The sequence below is a fragment of the Ornithorhynchus anatinus genome, chromosome 2 (genome assembly GCF_004115215.2).
Source record: "Ornithorhynchus anatinus isolate Pmale09 chromosome 2, mOrnAna1.pri.v4, whole genome shotgun sequence".
NCBI classification, from domain to species: domain Eukaryota; kingdom Metazoa; phylum Chordata; class Mammalia; order Monotremata; family Ornithorhynchidae; genus Ornithorhynchus; species Ornithorhynchus anatinus.
The window spans coordinates 74,292,582-74,311,848 of record NC_041729.1 but is presented as its reverse complement, the minus strand read 5'-3'; the positions used below and the strand labels follow the sequence as shown (position 1 = coordinate 74,311,848).

Sequence of the window (19,267 nt, the reverse complement as noted above, 5' to 3'; positions counted from 1 at the left end):
TTTATCTGTTTTTTAGATACAGTAATTTGTATCTTTAGCTGATACAATGAAAAACTAAAGACAACAAATTTTTTTTAACCATGTAATTTACAGTGTTGTTTAATGGGTGCAATTCTTGACATCCAAAACATCTATTTGTCAAACAGTTTTTCCCTTGCTTTGGGCATCATGGAATCCTTTGTGCAATGGCATTCTCTCCAAGAAATGTATAAAATGCTTTAGTTAGCAAAGCCGGAGAGACATCTTTAAAAAAATATCCATTGCAGTTCAATTGTAACAAACCCAGTGGTATAAAATGGACCTCAAAGTTCACTCCAAACACATCCGTGGCTTACTGAACCATTGCTACTGCTGCTAAAATAGAATAAATGAAGCCAGAGGAAGTTAGTTTCAAGGGGAACACGAGTCCAGCAAATCCACCAGAAAACAAGAGTCAACTGCCTTCTGGCACAGAAGTGACTGTCATGTTGAAATGCTACCCATAAACAATACTGCAACACTTAGATACATCTATCCAATCACATGTAAAGATGGAATTTCTTCCATAATTCTCTCTGATAGAGTATTAGAAAAAAAAACCCTTACACTTGAACCAGCTTTTTTCGGGGAGAAAGAAAACTAAGCAAATATCAACAGAACTATAGATTTGTTGTGCTCTCATTCCCAGTATTAAGATTGCCAAGGGAGAGCTTTACTGCTCTTAATTTTACTCCATGTCTAGTCAAACCAGTGATCTCCTATGCAGTTGCAATTCCATTCCAATCCACAGTTCCAGCACCACTCAAATTTGCACTGAGGTTGTGGGCATTTCATAGGCATACATCCTCCTGGAGAGACAGAAAGAAGGACATGATCCTTGGCTATATGGCAGTGAGTCAGTCAACTGTACTTACTGAATGCTTACTCTGGGTAGAGGACTGTACTAAGCGTTTAGGAGAGAAACAGACACACTCCCTGCCCACAATGAGTTTACAGTTTAGAGGAAAATGACACAGTATTCATGTAAAACCACGCTATTGGATATTCCCAAGCGCTTAGTACAGTGGCCTGCACACAGGGGGTGCTCAGTACAGACTATCGATTGAAAGACATGCATTTACATGACTCCCTTCTAATCCATCAGTTAACTGCTAAGACTGATAAGAAGGATAAGGACTGAATGAATCTGAGTAGATCTCACTTTTTAAAAAAATATGCATCATTCATTCAGCGCTTACAACAGTGCTTGGCCCAGAGTAAGCACTTAACAAATACCATTATTATTATTACTACTGGAAGGTGCGGGTGTCCCTCAGAATGCATTCTTCATTATAAGACACCAACCAAACTGCTACCATGGTAGTACAATCACTCATCCTATCCTACCTGGAAAACTACATCAGCCTCCTTGCTGACCTCCCAGCCTCCTGTCTCTCCCCACTCCAGTTCAAACTTCACTCTGCTGTCCAGGTCATTTTTCTCCAAAAACATTCAGGACATGTCAACCCACTCAAAAAACTCCAGTGGTCGCTCATCCCCCTCTGCATCAAGCAAAAACCTCTCACCATTGGCTTTAAAGCACTCAATCATCTTGTCCCCTCCTACCTCACCTTGTCTCCTATTACAATCCAGCCACATCACACTTTGCTCCTCTAATGCTAATCTTCTCACTGTGCCTCAATCTCATCTTTATCATCGCTGACCCCTCACCCACGTACTGCCTCTGTCCTAGAATGCCCTCCCTCCTCAAATCCAACAGACAACTACTCTCCCCTCCTTCAAAATCTTATTGAAGGCACATCTCCTTCAAGAGGCCTTCCCTAAGTCCCCCTTTCCTCTTCTCCCACTCCCTTTGGCATTGCCCTGACTTGCCGCCTATGCTCCCTCCCGGCCCCATAGTACTTATGTACTTATCTGTAATTTATTTATTTATACTAATGTTTGTTTCCCCCTCTCTAAATTGTAAACTCATTGTAGGTAGGGATTATGTCTGTTTATTGTTGTATTGTACTCTCCCAAATGTTTAGTACAGTGCACCATATGCAGAAAGCGCTCAATAAATATGATTGAATGAATGAAAAGACTATAGGAATTTGTCTTGTTACCACAAAGCGTTGTTCTGTACTACATCTCGTGTTTCAGTTCATTTGCTCTTAAGACAGATTTTACCATTCTTTACTACCTCATTTTCAAATTTAATCAATCATCAATCTACTATATTTATTGAGTGCTTAGTGTGGGCAGAGCAATCATTTAATTAATCAATGGTATTTATTGAGCACTTACTGTTGTGCAGAGCACTATACTAAGCACTTGGGAGAGTACAACAGAATTAGCAAACCCATTCTCTGCCCTTAGCAAGCTTACAGTCTAGAGGAGGAGAAGGACATTAATGTAAATAAATACATAATTGGTAATATATAATTTAAAGAAATGTAGTAAGTGCTATGGGGTTTAGGGTGGGGCCAATATCAGATTCCCAAGGGCACAGATGATGCAGAAGGGAAAGCAAGCCAGAGAAAAGAGGGATTATTTGGGGGAAGGCACTGTACTAAGTGCTTAGGAAAGCACAGTCTGATAGAACGGGAAGACATATTCCCTGCCCATAGGGTTTAAGGCATGACTGGTGTCCCTTTTCAATGTAGTTTTCTTGGAGAAGATTGTAAGGCCATTTAAGTGCTGCACATTCAATTGAAGATCAATCACTGTGTAGCAGTGTTAAGACTTCAGTGAAGGTTATTATTTTTCTTGAGGACCCAGAAAACACCAGTCATGATTGTGTGCTCTCTACAGTGTTTTAGTTGAGCTCTATCCTTTATACTAGGTTTTCAAAAAAAGACACGTTTTAAATAGGAAAAATCCTACACAGTTTTCAAATTGAGTTTACTTTGTGCAGAGCACTGGTTCTCTTGAATGATTTTTTTTTCAATGGGACTTGCCTCATATTGAGCAGTGGCATACAAGGTTGGACACTGTCTATGTCCTACATGGGGCTCAGAGTCCCATTTTTGGGTGAAGTACCTGAAGCACAGAGAAGCTGAGTGATTTGCCCAAGGTCACACAGCAGAACAGTGACAGAGTCAGGATTAGAACCCTTGTCCTCTGACTCCCAGCCCGTGCTCTTTCCACTAAGCCGGACTACCTCCCTGATTCAGAAAAGTGTTTTGTGTGGGCATTTTTATGGTATCATTCCAATAAATGTGCAGTTCTTTCTTCCACATTATCAGTCAAGACCTGCCCTAAGAATATTTAAAACACTTCTGGTGAATTCATATCCCTGTTAATGCTGCAAAATTTTGTTACTCATTGAGAATTCATTGTGAATTGAGTGTAGAGTAACACTGGATATAATTATTCCCTGAAGTACTTTGAAATAATTCAGCCTAAGATAAAGTCCAAGTCCTACCCCCAAAAGGTTGTAATGTTTTAAACTGAATTTTACTTGCAAAGTGCTGTGAATAAACTGATCTTTAGGGACATATCTAAACCCAATTATCACTTGAAATGATGCTGTGTACAGCTTAGTGGTACATGATGGTTGAATTGAACCATTGTTTTAGGGATAAGGAATGTCAACATTATGAAAAGAGTTGAACTGAACGGAAATGACAGGAGCAGGACAGAATCACCCCAAGGGAAAAAAAATGCATTGGAAACCAAATGGAAATACTGTAGACTGTATGAATAATGACTCTAAAAAGGCAGAGAAATCACTGATGTTATAAATATAAATGTTGCCCAAAGCTTAGATATCATGGACAATTTTCTGTCATCTGGCAGTCACCAACACAGTGGTGATATGCTAACGGGGATCTGCTGAGTATATCAGTATTGGGTAATTGAGGATTCTAACTCACGATACTAGCTGGTCTGTAGAGATAAGTAGAGCAAGAACAATAGGGAAGATCAGGGGATGACCGTGTTCAGGATTTAGTGCCAGGGCTTTGGCAACATGCATCTCTGCCACTCTGCACTCCAATAAACTGTCTCCTGCCTGCAAGACTGAATACTGAGGATGATGATGCTGTTGTTGATGGTGATGGGGGGGGGAAGGGAGGAGGAAAGGGGAGTGTGGGGACCAAAAATGCCTCGACTTCGGGGTTCAGTTCCAGGCCATGGGTTGATCCCTTAGAAGTCGAATGAATCTGTGTGCCATAAAGCTCCTTTTCGTGATTCCTGGATTGGGGAGGGAGTTGGAGGAGAAGAAGGGTGAATAGTAATAATGATAATTGTATTTGTTACACATTTACTAAGTGCCAGGCACTGAACTAAGCCCTTGGGTTGATACCAGATAATTGGGCTGGACAGAGTCCCTGTCCCATGTAGTGCTCCCAGTCTCAATCCTCATTTACAGATGAGGTAACTGAGGCACAGAGAAGTTAAATGAATGACTTGTCCAAGGCAACACAACAACCAAGTGGCAGAGGGCAGGATTAGAACCCAGGTACTTCTGACTCCCAGGCATGTAAGAGAAGAAGGGATGAAAAAGAAAGCCTCGGTTCTAAGCTTAAATACAGACCAGCTTCTCCTCAACACGTATAACTCTGAGATGCTACAGATTCTGAAAGAAATGCTAAAAGATGACCCTACTATCATTATTTTCAAGACGAAAAGTGAAAAACCAAAGAGCTACACTTGAATCAGCTCACTAATTGCCTCTTCTGGGCCTTGCTAGCCATTGGTAGTTAGAATTTCTAGCTTTGCCTCACAAGGTTGGCGTAAATCAGCTACTTTCTCCCTAGCCTCTGCAGAGCTTCCTGTAGGAGAGGAAATGCTAAGCTCTTATGGGCAAAGAACATTCATTCACTCATTCAATTGTATTTATTGAGCACTTACTGTGTGTGCAAAGCACTTTACTAAGTGCTTGGGAGAGTACAGTATAACAATAAACAGACACATTCCCTGCCCACAACAAGTTTATATGTACCAATTACCAACCCTGCTGAAGCGTATGTAATAGTATTCGCTTACCACTATCAGGGTGCTGAGTCTACAGGTAGGAGCCTTTGCTCCCTCTACACCCACTTTCTTGGAGAACTCATTTGCTCCATGGCTTCAAAATCCATGGAATGGAATGCAGATGAATCTCAAATCTACATTTCCAATCTTAACCTCTCTGCTTCTCTGCAACCTCACATTTCTTCTTGACTCCAGGCCATCTTTACCTGGATGTCCCACTGACACCTCAAACTTAACAAGTTTCTCGTTATATCCCGGCTAGACTACTGTGTCAGCCTTCTCTCTGACCTCCCTTCCTCCTCTCTCACCCTGCTCCGGTCTATTCTTCACTCCGCTGCCCGGCTCATCTTCCTGCAGAAACGATCTGGGCATGTCACTCCCCTTCTTAAACAACTCCAGTGGTTGCCTATCAACCTCCGCTCCAAACAAAAACTCCTCACTCTAGGCTTCGAGGTTCTCCATCACCTTGCCCCTTCCTACCTCTCCTCCCTTCTCTCTTTCTACCGGCCACCCCGCACGCTCCGCTCCTCTGCCGCCCACCTCCTCACCGTCCCTCGGTCTCGCCTATCCCGCCGTCGACCCCGGGTCACGTCCTCCCGCGGTCCTGGAACGCCCTCCCTCCTCACCTCCGCCAAACTGATTCTCTTTCCCTCTTCAAAACCCTACTTAAAAATCACCTCCTCCAAGAGGCGTTCCCAGACTGAGCTCCTCTTCCCCCTCTACTCCCTCTGCCATCCCCCCTTTACCTCTCCACAGCTAAAGCCTCATTTTCCCCTTTTCCCTCTGCTCCTCCACCTCTCCCTTCCCATCCCCACAGCACTGTACTCGTCCGCTCAACTGTATATATTTTTGTTACCCTATTTATTTTGTTAATGAATTGTACATCGCCTTGATTCTATTTAGTTGCCATCGGTTTTTACGAGATGTTCTTCCCCTTGACGCTGTTTATTGCCATTGTTCTTGTCTGTCCGTCTCCCCCGATTAGACTGTAAGCCCGTCAAACGGCAGGGACTGTCTCTATCTGTTGCCGACTTGTTCATCCCAAGCGCTTAGTACAGTGCTCTGCACATAGTAAGCGCTCAATAAATACTATTGAGTGAACAAGTCCAACACTGAGCTCCTTATCTTCACACCCAAACCCTCCCTTCCACGCATCTTTCCCATAACTGTAGACAGTACCACTATCCTCTCACTCTCACAAGCCCATAACCTTGGCGTTGTCCTTGACTCATCTTCCCAACAAATTCAGGTTCACTAAATCCTGTCTGTTCTTGCTTCACAAAATTGCTAGGATCACAGTCACTAGTATGGCAGCTTGTTGTGGACTCACCAGTTTGGGATGCTAAACTAAATCAAGTTGCAACCAGTGAGAAGCACAGTGGATTAGTGGAAAAAGCACAGGCTTCGGAGTCAGAGGTTGTGGGTTCTAATCCCAGCTCTGCCACTTGTCAGGTGTATGACTTTAGACAAGTCACTTAACTTCTCTGTGCCTCAGTGTTCTCATTTGTAAAATGGGGATTAAGACTCTGAGCCCCACAGGGACAACCTGATTAGAACAACTGACAGTCCCAGTGCTTAGAAGAGTGCTTGGTTCATAGTAACCTCTTAACAAATACCATTATTATTACTACAAGCAGTTAGTATAGTGCTTGGCACACAGTAAACACTTAAATACCATTATTATTAATAAACCAGTAGCTCAATTTAATGAATAATCTAAGTACCTCAGCACTTTTGTACAATCAGAAATTCCCAAAGTTTAGTCCATGGCAACCAGTGATTCCTAAATGTATTGCCATAAATTGAAATATAATAATAATAATGTTGGTATTTGTTAAGGGGTTACTATGTGTAGAGCACTGTTTTAAGAGCTGGGGGAGATACAAGGTAATCAGGTTGTCCCACATGAGACTCAAAGTCTTAATCCCCATTTTTACAGATGAGGTATCTGAGAAGTTGTGACTTGCCCACAGTCACACAGCTGACAAGTGGCAGAGCCAGGATTTGAACCCATAACCTCTGATTCCCAAGCCTAGGCTCCTTCCACTGAGCCATGCTGCTTCTCTAACATATATAACTTTATATAGTAGGAATACTTCATTTAACTGAATTTTTAACAGCAAATCACTTTCTACAATGTACAAACCTGCCTTTCTCCATATGAAAATTTCTATTTTTTCCTCAATGAAATAAGTAGTCATTCCAACTCAATATATTTTAGTTAGCATCTTGGTCAGTATTAACATAGACTAGAATTAATCCCACCTATTGGATTTTTCTAATTATTTCTAGACATCATTCAAATCCTGTGGCAAATGCAGTCGATATTTGCCACAGTCATTGGGGGATCAGTTATAGTAATAGTAATGATAGTGGTATTTGTTAAGCGCTTACTATGTACCAGCCACTATACTGGGTGGTAGCGCTGGGGTGAATATAAGCAAATTGGGTTGAACATAGTCTCTGTCCCACATGGAGGTCACAGTCTTAGTCCCCATTTTACAGATGAGGGAATTGAGGATGAGAAGTAAAGTGACTTACCCAAGGTCACCCAGCAGACACATGGCAGAGCTGGAATTAGAACCCAGGTTCTTTTGATTCCTAGGCCCATGCTCTTTCCACTAGGCCACGCTGCTCCTCTATAACAATAGGTAGTGAACATATCCTAGGCCATTTTACACATATGTCATCCACAATTGAAAGAGAACAATACACTACACTTATCTCCAAGAGGCCTTCCCAGAATGACCTCTCACCTTTTTCTCTGCTCCCTCTACCCCACCCCCACATCTCCGCAGCTAAACCCTCTTCTCCTCCCCCTCTCCCGTCCCACCCCCTCAGCACTGTACTCATCTGCTCAACTCTATATATCTTCATCACCCTATTTACTTTAATGAGATGTACATCACCCTGATTCTATTTGCCATTGTTTTTATGAGATGTTCTTCCCCTTGACTCTATTTATTGCCATTGTTCTTGTCTGCCTGTCTCCCCCGATTAGACTGTGAGCCCGTCAAAGGGCAGGGACTGTCTGTTGCCGATTTGTACCAAGCGCTTAGTACAGTGCTCTGCACATAGTAAGCGCTCAATAAATGCTATTGAATGAATGAATCTGCTTTTCACAATGTCTTCCTCTAAAACTTTCTATTGGAAGCATCCTGATTCCTCAACAACTTTCACCTTTCTCCTTAAAAACTTTTTCCACCTACCGTTCAGAACATTTTCTTTCATTTTTCTAATTTGAGTCCAAAGAAAACACATTCTCTCAATTTGGGTATGTCAAAATGAAAAGCAGTAATGAATGCTGAATTGTACTCTTTGATGATGAATTGTACTTTCCAAGCACTTAGTACAGTACTCTGCACACAGTAAGCGCTCAATATGAATGAATGCTGTATTCATTGAGAGTTTTATATTCTCCGAAGCGCTTAGTACAGTGCTGTGCACACAGTAAGCACTCAATATAACCGAATGAATGAATGATAGGTACAGGTACTTTAGGTATAGTAAACTGACAACTGCCTTCACCTGTATCCAGAGAACACTGGTGACATTCATGTCAATACAATAGGAAGTTTAGAGGCAAAATAAATTCTTTAGACAGAATTATCATAAGTGAATGCTGTTTTAGTCCTGAATGTAAATAGCTAGGACATCTAAAAGAGCTCGGCAGGTAGGTGTCTTAATCTTGGCAAGCTGGAATGAGCACATCCAACTGTGTTCTTTATTTTTAATACTGTAGACAGAAATGCAAATCTAGGCCAATTTTTGGAAAAGTTCCTTTTTATTCAAAGTTATATTTTACCAACAAAACAGAACCAATAAGTAGACTGAAGAAACCATACCAGCCCTGGGTGATCATCCCAAAGCAATTTCCTACATCACATCACACCCAAGCTCTGGGGCAGTAAGCGCCATACTCGGGCTGCAATTTCTACATTTCTACATGGCCCGATTCCCATCTTCCTGTCTTTTTCACTTCTGGGTAATAGGAAAAGAGTTTTGGTCCATTAGCTCGCCCACTCGTTCCTGGAGGAGGTTAACCAACTCTGCTAATACAAAGACATGGGTGTCATCTAAATCTTGTATGATGAACTTCTTGCCCAAGGCGTTTGACTCGTCCAAGTACAGCAGAAACTGCTTCATGGCTGGGTCGCTGTGGAGATTAAACACACATCAGAGCCTACCTCAATGTTACAACCGACAGGTTACAGACAGCAAAATACACAAGTTCCCACATTAAGCTGATCATAAGGCTTAGGTAAATGTGAATTACTATCAATCATACTTATTGAGTGCTTATTATGTGCAGAACACCGTACTAAGATAGATGGTACTGCTTTTTTTCCAAATGGTATTTGTTAAGTGCTTACTACAAGACAGACATTGCATTAAACGCTAGCGTAGATACATGACAATCAGGTCAGACACAGTCCTTGTCCCACATAGGACTCACAGTCTTCGTAGGAGGGAGGAGGTTTTAATCCCAATTTTACAGTGGAGGAAACTAAGGCACAGAAAAGTTCAAATGACTTGCCCAAGGTTACGAAGCAAACAAGTGGCAGAGTTGGGATTGGAAATTTTACTACTATCATTATTCTGGGAGAATTTCCTCACTGTTTATCAGGATTTTTAAAAAATGATACTTGAATATATCAATCTTGTGAGTTAAGTTTTGGTCTCAGAAACAGTTGCTAGTAGCTTCAGTTAGCAGCGATAAACAAGTACAGTGCAAGTCACTGCAAATCCAGAACCATGATTATCATTCCATCTCAGAGATAGGCATATAATGGGGTCAAGTTCTAGCTGTGCTGTGAAGCTCAAAAAGTTTGGAATTCATTTTACCCAGAATATGGGTTACAAGAGTCAGGAATCTAGACATGAAAGAGGGAACTGGTGATATGAAGGGTTGAAAGCAGAGGTGAAAGTTTTGAAGCCAAGCAGTTGCTCCCTTAGATTGCTACTCTCTTCTCCTGCACCCCATGGGGGGAGAGATTGACAGAAAAATGGTTCAACTCTCTCCAGAAGGGGAGTTCATTCAATCGTATTTATTGAGTGCCTACTGTGTGCAGAGCACTGTACTAAGCACTTGGGAAGTACAATTCAGCAACAAATAGAGACAATCCCTGCTCACTCTTCTACACTTATTCTCCTTCATTCTTCTCAAGATTCCAAGTGTTTTTTCTCACTTATTTTGTTCTCAGAATCTCTCCCAGCCTTAACTTGAATTTGACTTTGTCTCAAATTGGACGACCTGTTGATTACAAAATATGAACTGTCCTGTTGAGTGCAAGTAGGTCTATTTCCTGACCAAAAAAAAAAATCAACATGAGTGGCTGACTAGAAACACCTTAGAAGTTATAAAATACCAGATGAATTGGCAGTGAACACATCCTTAAAGACTTTCCATCTTGGCCAGAAGCTACCTTACATTGAATGGATAGTGCTGAGTTGTTGCTTGGCTTCCCCACTGCCTGTTATCCAAAGAATACAGAATTTTACCAATTTGTGAATTGACCGATTAGACTGAAAACTCTTATGAGGGGCACGACCTTCATTTCTATTTTACTGTACTCCCCCATATAGTTAGCACAATGCTCAATAAATATTACTTATGATGATGATGACTATGGGATACCAGAATGGAAAATTTAAAATAAACAGGATGCATCTTTCAGAGTAGAAGAGAGAACATACTCAATTCCAACTAGGCTACTTTTCTTTGGTGAGAAGGAAGAAATTTCTTTAACTCCCCAATTCACAGCTATTTGTGTTGAGATAATAATCAGATTTAGCTGAGAGGGGAAGAAAATAATCCCCAGCTCTCAGAGGATTGAGTGCACAAGTGTTGGTATCAATCAATCAGTGGAATTTATTGAGTGACTACTGTGTGTTGACTGGTGTGGTCCTTTGGGTAGACATCCAGCTAAATGAATACTTTCTCATACAGACTATAGATATGTTGATTTCAGTTTTCCAAGTACATAGATAGCAAGAATTCCTACAGACAAATTTAAAGGCCTTCATCAATGGTACTTATGTTGTAGTAGCTTTTGGGAGAATATGATAAATGCAGAAGACAGTCTCTATCCTTGTGAAGCTTCCAATCTAACAATGGAGAGTGAGACAGAGGTAAATTATACACAGTGAGAACAAGAGAGAGGACAACTGTTGGTAGATGAATTATAGGATAAATGGAAAAATAAAGTACAAGTGCTAAGGATAGATGGAGAGGACTCAAGAGAACTGGCAACTTGAGAAGGAGGAGCTATATCAGGAAATGCCTCCTGATGATGGGTTTTCAATAAGGCTTTGATAAAAGGGAGAGCTGTGATGTGGAGGTTCTGGGGGGGATAGAGGGGTGGGTGGAGTTCCAGGCAGGAGGACTACAAGCGCTTAGTACAGTGCTCTGCACACAGTAAACACTCAATAAATACAATTGAAGTTAGCCAGCTCTTCATCAATCAATGGCATTTACAGAGCACTTACCACGAACAGAGAACTGTAATAAGCATTTGGGAGAGTACAGGACAACAGAGTTGGTAGACACGGTCCCTGCTATCACGAATTTACAGTCTAAAGGTACAACTGACACTAGAATCCTGATCTGATTAACAGTAGTCTTTCCACTGGATCAACAGCATGGGAAAAAAGGAGGTAGCTATTATTATTACTATTATCAAATGCTGGCGAGCCATTTCCATTTCAGAGAGACTCTATGGATACATTTTCTCCAGAACGTCCTATCTTCTCCCATAATCCGTTACCTTGCTAATTGTTCTTCCATTATCGTTGTTATGGTCTTTAACCACCTCGCTGCTGGTCTGCCTCTTCCAGGTTTTCCCTGGACTTTTCCTAGCATTAGTGTCTTTTCCAGACAATTAGGCCTCCTGATGATGTCTAAAATATGCTAATCTAAGTCATTTGGCCTTCCAATGACCACACTGGCTTAATGTGCTCCAAAACCCATTTGTTTGTTTTTTGGGCAGTCCACGGTATTCGTAAAAGCCTTCTCCAACACCAACTTTAGACACCACCTGAGCGTCCTATCTTCTCCCATAATACGTAACCTTGCTAATCGTTCTTCTATTATCATTGTTATGGTCTTTAACCACCTAGCTGCTGGTCTGCCTCTTCCAGGTTTTTCCTGGACTTTTCCTAGTATTAGTGTCTTTTCCAGACAATTAGGCCTCCTGATGATGTGTCTAAAGACCAACACCAACACTGTCCAGCTTCCGGATCCATACACTGTCACTGGAAACACCATAGAATGGACAGTTTGTATTTTTGTGGTAATTGTTATAACAAAACATACTGAACAGAGAGTCCTGGGGGGGATGAGCCAAAACAAGTGAGGATGCTGCTACAGTATGTTCAGGGTCCACACTAGGATGGTTGCCATTTTCATGAAGAGAAAGAGGTGGATCTGGGAAATGGGGTGGAGGAAAAACAGCACACAGGATTTAACGTCATGCTTTTCAAATAAACTTAGAAGGGTAAAGAAGAATTAAAATTTGGAAGAAAAGAGAATATCCTACTTACCATTCAATAAGGACTCCTTTCAGGACGTTCACCATTTTCTCCCAGTTTGGAAGACTGGATTCTGTCTAGTGACAATAAAGAGGAGAGTAATTCAAAGTTATTTCAATCAGTTTCTCAAACTTTCAATTGTCCTTTGGGGAAAATAAGTGAAATAAAGTTTAGCATGGTGAAAATATCAATCTTAAAAATAATTATTTCATATCCAACTTATACCTTATTATAATCATTACAGTGGATAATCGAGAAATAAAGTCCCAATTTGGAGTTTTTATATATAAACACGTAATAATAATAATAATAATACTAGTATTTCAGTGCCAAGCCCTGTTCAAAGCGCTGGGGTAGATACAAGATAATTGGGTTCGGGATTATTACATATATACACAAACACCTTGACTGCCCAGCTGTTTCACCTACAAATTGCCAATATCGTTTCAATTGCAAAGCAGAAGCAAAAATTTTCTCCTGTACATCGGCATAAGTGATCACAAAGAATGATATACAATCTTAGCTTTGGAAACCCCACATGTTCCATTAACCATTTTTGAAATAGAAAATCCTAGAAAATCCAAACTGTTCCCCAGAGGAAATGCAGTCACTCCATTTTAAATAGTCCATGATCGGTTTACTCTCTAAAGCCTTACTGAAGGCATATCTTTTCCAGAGGCCTTCCCTGATTAAGTCCCTCTTCCTCTTCTCCCACTCCCTTCTGCATTTCCCTGACTTGCTCCCTCTGTTCTTCCCCCCTCCCAGCCCCACAGCACTTATGGACAGATCTGCAATATATTTATTTACATTAATGCCTGTCTCATTCAATAGCATTTATTGAGTGCTTACTATGTGCAGAGCACTGTACTAAGCGCATGGAATGTACAATTCGCCAACAGAGAGAGACAATCCCTGTCTAGTGACGGGCTCACAGTCACCCCCTGCCCCAGACTGTGAACTCATTGTGGTCAGGGAATGTGTCTGTTTTTTGTCGCATTGTACTCTCCCAAGTGCTTAGTACAGTGCTCCGCACAAAGTCCTCAATAAATATGATCAAGAGCTTACTGCATACAGAGCCTTGTAATCATAATAATAATTGTGGTATTTGTTAATTGTTTACTACGTGCCAGGCACCGTATTAAGAGCCGGAGTGGATACAAGCAAATCGAGTTGGACACAGTTCCTGTTCCACATGGGGCTCACAATCTCACTTCCCATTTTATAGTAATAATAATGATGGTATTTTGTTAAGTGCTTCCTATGTGCCAAGCACTGTTCTAAGCCCTGGGGTAGATACAAGGTGATCAGGTTGTCCCACGTGGGGCTCAAAGTCTTCATCCCCATTTTACAGATGAGGTCACCGAGGCACAGAGAAGTAAAGTGACTTGCCAAAGATAACAGAGCAGTCAAGCTGGCAGAGCTGGGATTAGAACCCTTAACCTCCTGACTCCCAGGCGCAGGCTCTATCCACTACACTGAGGGCTTGGGGAAATACACCACCACAATAAACGGTGATATCAATATAGTGCCTGACAGATGGTAAGCGATTAACAATACCATAATTACTATTATGAATAAAAACTATTAAGCATTCCAGTGTGATACTGCTTCTCCCAAGGCTTCCCTTGTTCAAGCCCCCTACTAACAGGTGAGCCAGGGCCTTCATTCATCCATTCAATGGGATGTATTGAGCACTTACTGTGTGCAAAGCACTGTACTGAGCGCTTGGAAAGTACAGTTCGGCAACAGATAAGAGGCGATCCCTACCCCACAAACACTTAGTACAGTGTTCTTAATGTTAATGTTGGTATTTGTTAAGCACTTACTATGTGCAGAGCACTGTTCTAAGCGTTGGGGGTAGACACAGGGGAATCAGGTTGTCCCACATGGGGCTCACAGTCTTAATCCCCATTTTACAGTTGAGGGAACTGAGGCTCAGAGAAGTTAAGTGACTTGCCCACAGTCACACAGCTGACAAGTGGCAGAGCTGGGATTCGAACTCATGACCTCTGACTCCAAAGCCCATGCTCTTTCCACTAAGCCATGCTGCTTCTTTACATACCAAGCGCTCAGTAAGAGCCCGGGCTTGGGAGTGAAAGGTGTTGCGTTCTAATCTCAGATCTGCCACTTGTCAACTGTGTGATTGTGGGCAAGTCACTTCACTTCTCTGAGCCTCAGTTTCCTCATCTGGAAAATGGGGATTAAGACTGTGAGCCCCATATGGGACAACCTCATTACCTTGTACCCTCCCAGCACTTACAACAGTGGTTGGCACATAGTAAGTGCTTTACAAATGCCATCAGCACTATCATCAATAAATATGACTGAATGAATGAACGGGCTCACAGCCTAGAACGGATGGGAATATCTGGGGCCAACTGATGTCCACTCCGGTTCTTTTGGGGGATGGGCGGGGGGGGGTTGGTAAATCGTACTTTCTATGCCCTTACTACAGTGCTCTGCACGTAAGTGCTCAATAAATAGGATTGAATAAACTGAATGATTTTTGTTTTGTTTTCTGTCTCCCCCGTTTAGATTGTGAGCCCGTTGTTGGGCAGGGATTGTCTCCATCTGTTGCCGGATTGTAAACTCCAAGAGCTTAGTACAGTGCTCTGCACACAGTAAGCGCTCAGTAAATATGATTGAATGAATGATTGTTTTGTTTTGTTGTCTGTCTCCTGCGTTGAGACCGCGAGCCCGGTGTTGGGCATCGATTGTCCATTCATTCAGTAGTATTTATTGAGCGCTCACTATGTGCAGAGCACTCTATTAAGCGCTTGGAATGTACAATTTGGCAATACATAGAGACCATCCCTGCCCAAGGCGGGCTCACAGTCTAATCGGAGGAGACAGATGGCAGAGCAAAACTCAGCGAAACAAAAACAAGACAACATTAACAAGATAAACAGAATCAAGGGGATGTACACTGCATGTCCGCCCGCTGTCCTGGAATGCCCTCCCTCCTCACCTCCGCCAAACTAACTCCCTCTTCAAAGTCCTACTGAGAGCTCACCTCTTCCAGGAGGCCTTCCCAGACTGAGCTTCCCTTTTACCCTCTGCCCCCCCTTCACCTCCCCTCAACTAAGCCCCCTTTCCCTCTGCTCCTCCCCCTCTCCCTTCCTCAGCACTGTGCTCATTTGTATATATTTTTATTACGCTATTTATTTTGTTAATGAGGTGTTCATCCCCTTGATTCTATTTATTGCGATTAAGTTGTCTTGTCTTTGTCTGTCTCCCCGGATTAGACTGTAAGCCCGTCATTGGGCAGGGATTTTCTCTGTTGCCGAATTGTACATTCCAAGCACTTAGTACAGGGCTCAGCATATAGTAAGTGCTCAATAAATACTATTGAATTAACAAAATAAATAGGGCAATAAATAATACAGACAAATGAGGACAGTGTGGAGGGAAATAGGGGGAGGAGCAGTGGGTGCGGTGGGGTATCTCTCTGTTGCCCGACTGTCCATTCCAAGCGCTTAGTACAGTGCTCTGCACACAGTAATCGCTCACCAAATATGATGGAATGAATGAATTAACATGTTGGGAGTCAGAGTTCATGGGTTCCAATCCTGGCTCTGCCCCTTGTCAGCTGTGTGGCGGTGGGCAAATCACTTCACTTCTCTGGGCCTCAGTTCCCTCCTCTGTAAAATGGGGATGAACACTGTGAGCCTCAGGTGGGACAACCTCATTCCCCTGTATCTACCCCAGCGCTTAGAGCAGTGCTCTGCACGTAGTAAATGCTTAACAAATACCAACATTATTATAGTAAGTGTTTAACAAATACCATCATCATTATTATTATAATAATAAGCAGCATGGCTCAATGGAAAGATCCCGGGCTTGAGAGTCAGGGGTCATGGGTTCGAATCCCAACTCTGCCCCTTGTCAGCTGTGTGACTGTGGGCAAGTCACTTCACTTCTCTGGGCCTCAGTTCCCTCATCTGTAAAATGGGGATGAAGACTGTGAGCCTCACGTGGGGCAACCTCATTCCCCTCTATCTACCCCAGTGCTTAGAACAGTGCTCTGCACATTAGTAAGCGCTTAACAAATGCCAACATTATTAAAATGGGCGTGAAGACTGTGAGCCTCACGTGGGCCCACCTCATTCCCCTCTATCTCCTCCAGCGCTTAGAACAGTGGTCTGCACATAGTAAGTGCTTAACAAATACCAACATTATTATTAATGAATAATCATGAATAATTATTAATTCATACGATTGAATGAATTGAACGAATGCGATTGAATGAATTCATGAATGAAGGGTGGGTGCGCAAGCGCAGACCCAGCAGCCAGGGCAGACCAGTGGTGCGGCGGCTTGGGGCGCGGGGGGCAGCGGCGGCCGCCACCACCGCCATCATTGTGTTGGCATTTGTTAAGTGCTTACTACGTGCAGAGCACTGTTCTAAGCGCTGGGGTACATACAGGGGAATCAGGTTGTCCCACGTGAGGCTCACAGTCTTCACCCCCATTTTACAGATGAGGGAACTAAGGCCCAGAGAAGTGAAGTGACTTGCTCATCGTCCCACAGCTGACAAGGGGCAGAGTCGGAATTCGAACTCATGACCTCTGACTCCTAAGCCTGGACTCTTTCCACTGAGCCATGCTGCTTATTATTATAATAATAATGATTATGTTGGTTTTTGTTAAGCGCTTACTACGTGCAGAGCAATGTTCTAAGCACGGGGGGAGATACAGGGTAATCAGGTTGTCCCACATGAGACTCAGTTAATGCCCATTTTACAGATGGGGGAACTGAGGCACAGAAAAGTGACGTACCTTGCCCACAGTCACACAGCTGACATGGGGCAGAGGCGGGATTCGCACTCATGACCTCTGACTCCCAAGCCCGGGCCCTTTCCACTGAGCCACGCTGCATCATCATCATCTTGATTCTATTTATTGCTATTGTTCTTGTCTGTCTGTTTCCCCCCATTAGACTGTGAGCCCGTCAATGGGCAGGGATTGTCTCTATCTGTTGCCGATTTGTCCCTTCCAAGCGCTTAGTACAGTGCTCTGCACATCGTTAGCGCTCAATAAATACTATTGAATGAATGAAATTCCGCTGTATCTACCCCAGTGCTTAGTCCAGTGCTCTGCACATCGTAAGCGCTCAATAAAAGAGCCCGGGCTTTGGAGTCAGAGGTCATGGGTTCGAATCCCGGCTCGGCCACTTATCAGCTGTGTGACTATGGGCAAGTCACTTCACTTCTCTGTGCCTCAGTTACCTCATCTGTAAAATGGGGATTAAGACTGTGAGCCCCACATGGGACAACCTGATTCCCCTGTGTCTACCCCAGCGTTTAGAACAGTGCTCTGCATATAGTAAGCGCTTAACAAATACCAACATTATTATTATAAATACTACTGAATGAATGAAATTACCCTGTTTCTACCCCAGTGCTCTGCACATCGTAAGCGCTCAATAAATACTATTGAATGAATGAATGAAATTCCCCTGTATCTACCCCAGCGCTGAGTCCAGTGCTCTGCACATCGTAAGCGCTCAATAAATACTATTGAATGAATGAATGAAATTCCCCTGTATCTACCCCAGCGCTTAGTCCAGTGCTCTGCACATCATAAGCGCTCAATAAATACTATTGAATGAATGAAATTCCTCTGTATCTACCCCAGCGCTTAGTCCAGTGCTCTGCACATCGAAAGCGCTCAATAAATACTATTGAATGAATGGATGAACGAAATTCCCCTGTATCTACCCCAGCACTTAGTCCAGTGCTCTGCACATCGAAAGCACTCAATAAATACTATTGAATGAATGAAATTCCTCTGTATCTACCCCAGCGCTTAGTCCAGTGCTCTGCACATCGTAAGCGCTCAATAAATACTATTGAATGAATGAAATTCCCCTGTATCTACCCCAGCGCTGAGTCCAGTGCTCTGCACATCGTAAGCACTCAATAAATACTATTGAATGAATGAATGAAATTCCCCTGTATCTGCCTCAGCGCTTAGTCCAGTGCTCTGCACATCGGAAGCGCTCAATAAATACTATTGAATGAATGAAATTCCCCTGTATCTGCCTCAGCGCTTAGTCCAGTGCTCTGCACATCGAAAGCGCTCAATAAATACTATTGAATGAATGAAATTCCCCTGTATCTGCCTCAGCGCTGAGTCCAGTGCTCTGCACATCGAAAGCGCTCAATAAATACTATTGAATGAATGAATCATTACCGGCGGCGGCAGCAGCAGCCGGGCAGGAGGCTTGGGGGGCGGGGGGGAAGGGTGGTTCCCCCCGACACGACTCGGCCTCAGGGAAAGAGATAATAAATAATAATAACGTTGTCATTTGTTAAGCGCTTACTATGTGTTCTAAGCGCTGGGGGAGACACAGGGGAGTGAGGTTGTTCCCCCGTGGGGCTCCCAGTCTTCATCCCCGTTTTACAGAGGAGGGAACCGAGGCCCAGAGAAGTGACTTGCCCACAGTCACCGAGCTGACAAGGGGCGGAGGCGGGATTCGAACCCATGACCTCTCGGACTGCCAAGCCCGGGTTCTTTCCACTGAGCCACGCTGCCCCCCCCCCACCACACACACACAACACACACACACACACACACACACACACACGACATTCGCCCCCCCCCGAGACAGGGACCTTTCTTTAGGGCAGCAGCCGCCCCCGCCCACCTACCGCGTCGTGGCGCCGCCGCCGCCGCCTCTCTCCCCCTCAGGCCGCCGCCGGACTGCGCAGGCGCGGGGCTCGGGACGGGAGGGAGGGGTGGGGGGGGAGCGCGCATGCGCGAGGGGAGGGCCTCCCGGGGGGAGGTCACGTGCTCGG

At 43.4% G+C, this 19,267-nt stretch overlaps 1 protein-coding gene across 1 annotated transcript; it reads right to left on the bottom strand.

Moving 5' to 3' along the window:
- Positions 1-8,703: 8,703 nt before the first annotated feature.
- On the bottom strand, positions 8,704-19,151 carry GTF2H5 (general transcription factor IIH subunit 5). The gene is made up of 3 exons (XM_029057407.2): positions 19,121-19,151; positions 12,481-12,545; positions 8,704-9,094 (listed from the first exon to the last, which is right to left on the bottom strand). Exons 2-3 carry the CDS (start codon positions 12,513-12,515, stop codon positions 8,914-8,916), a joined length of 216 nt encoding a protein of 71 aa, XP_028913240.1. The 5' UTR covers positions 12,516-12,545; positions 19,121-19,151; the 3' UTR covers positions 8,704-8,913.
- Between the last annotated feature and the right edge of the window lie 116 nt (positions 19,152-19,267).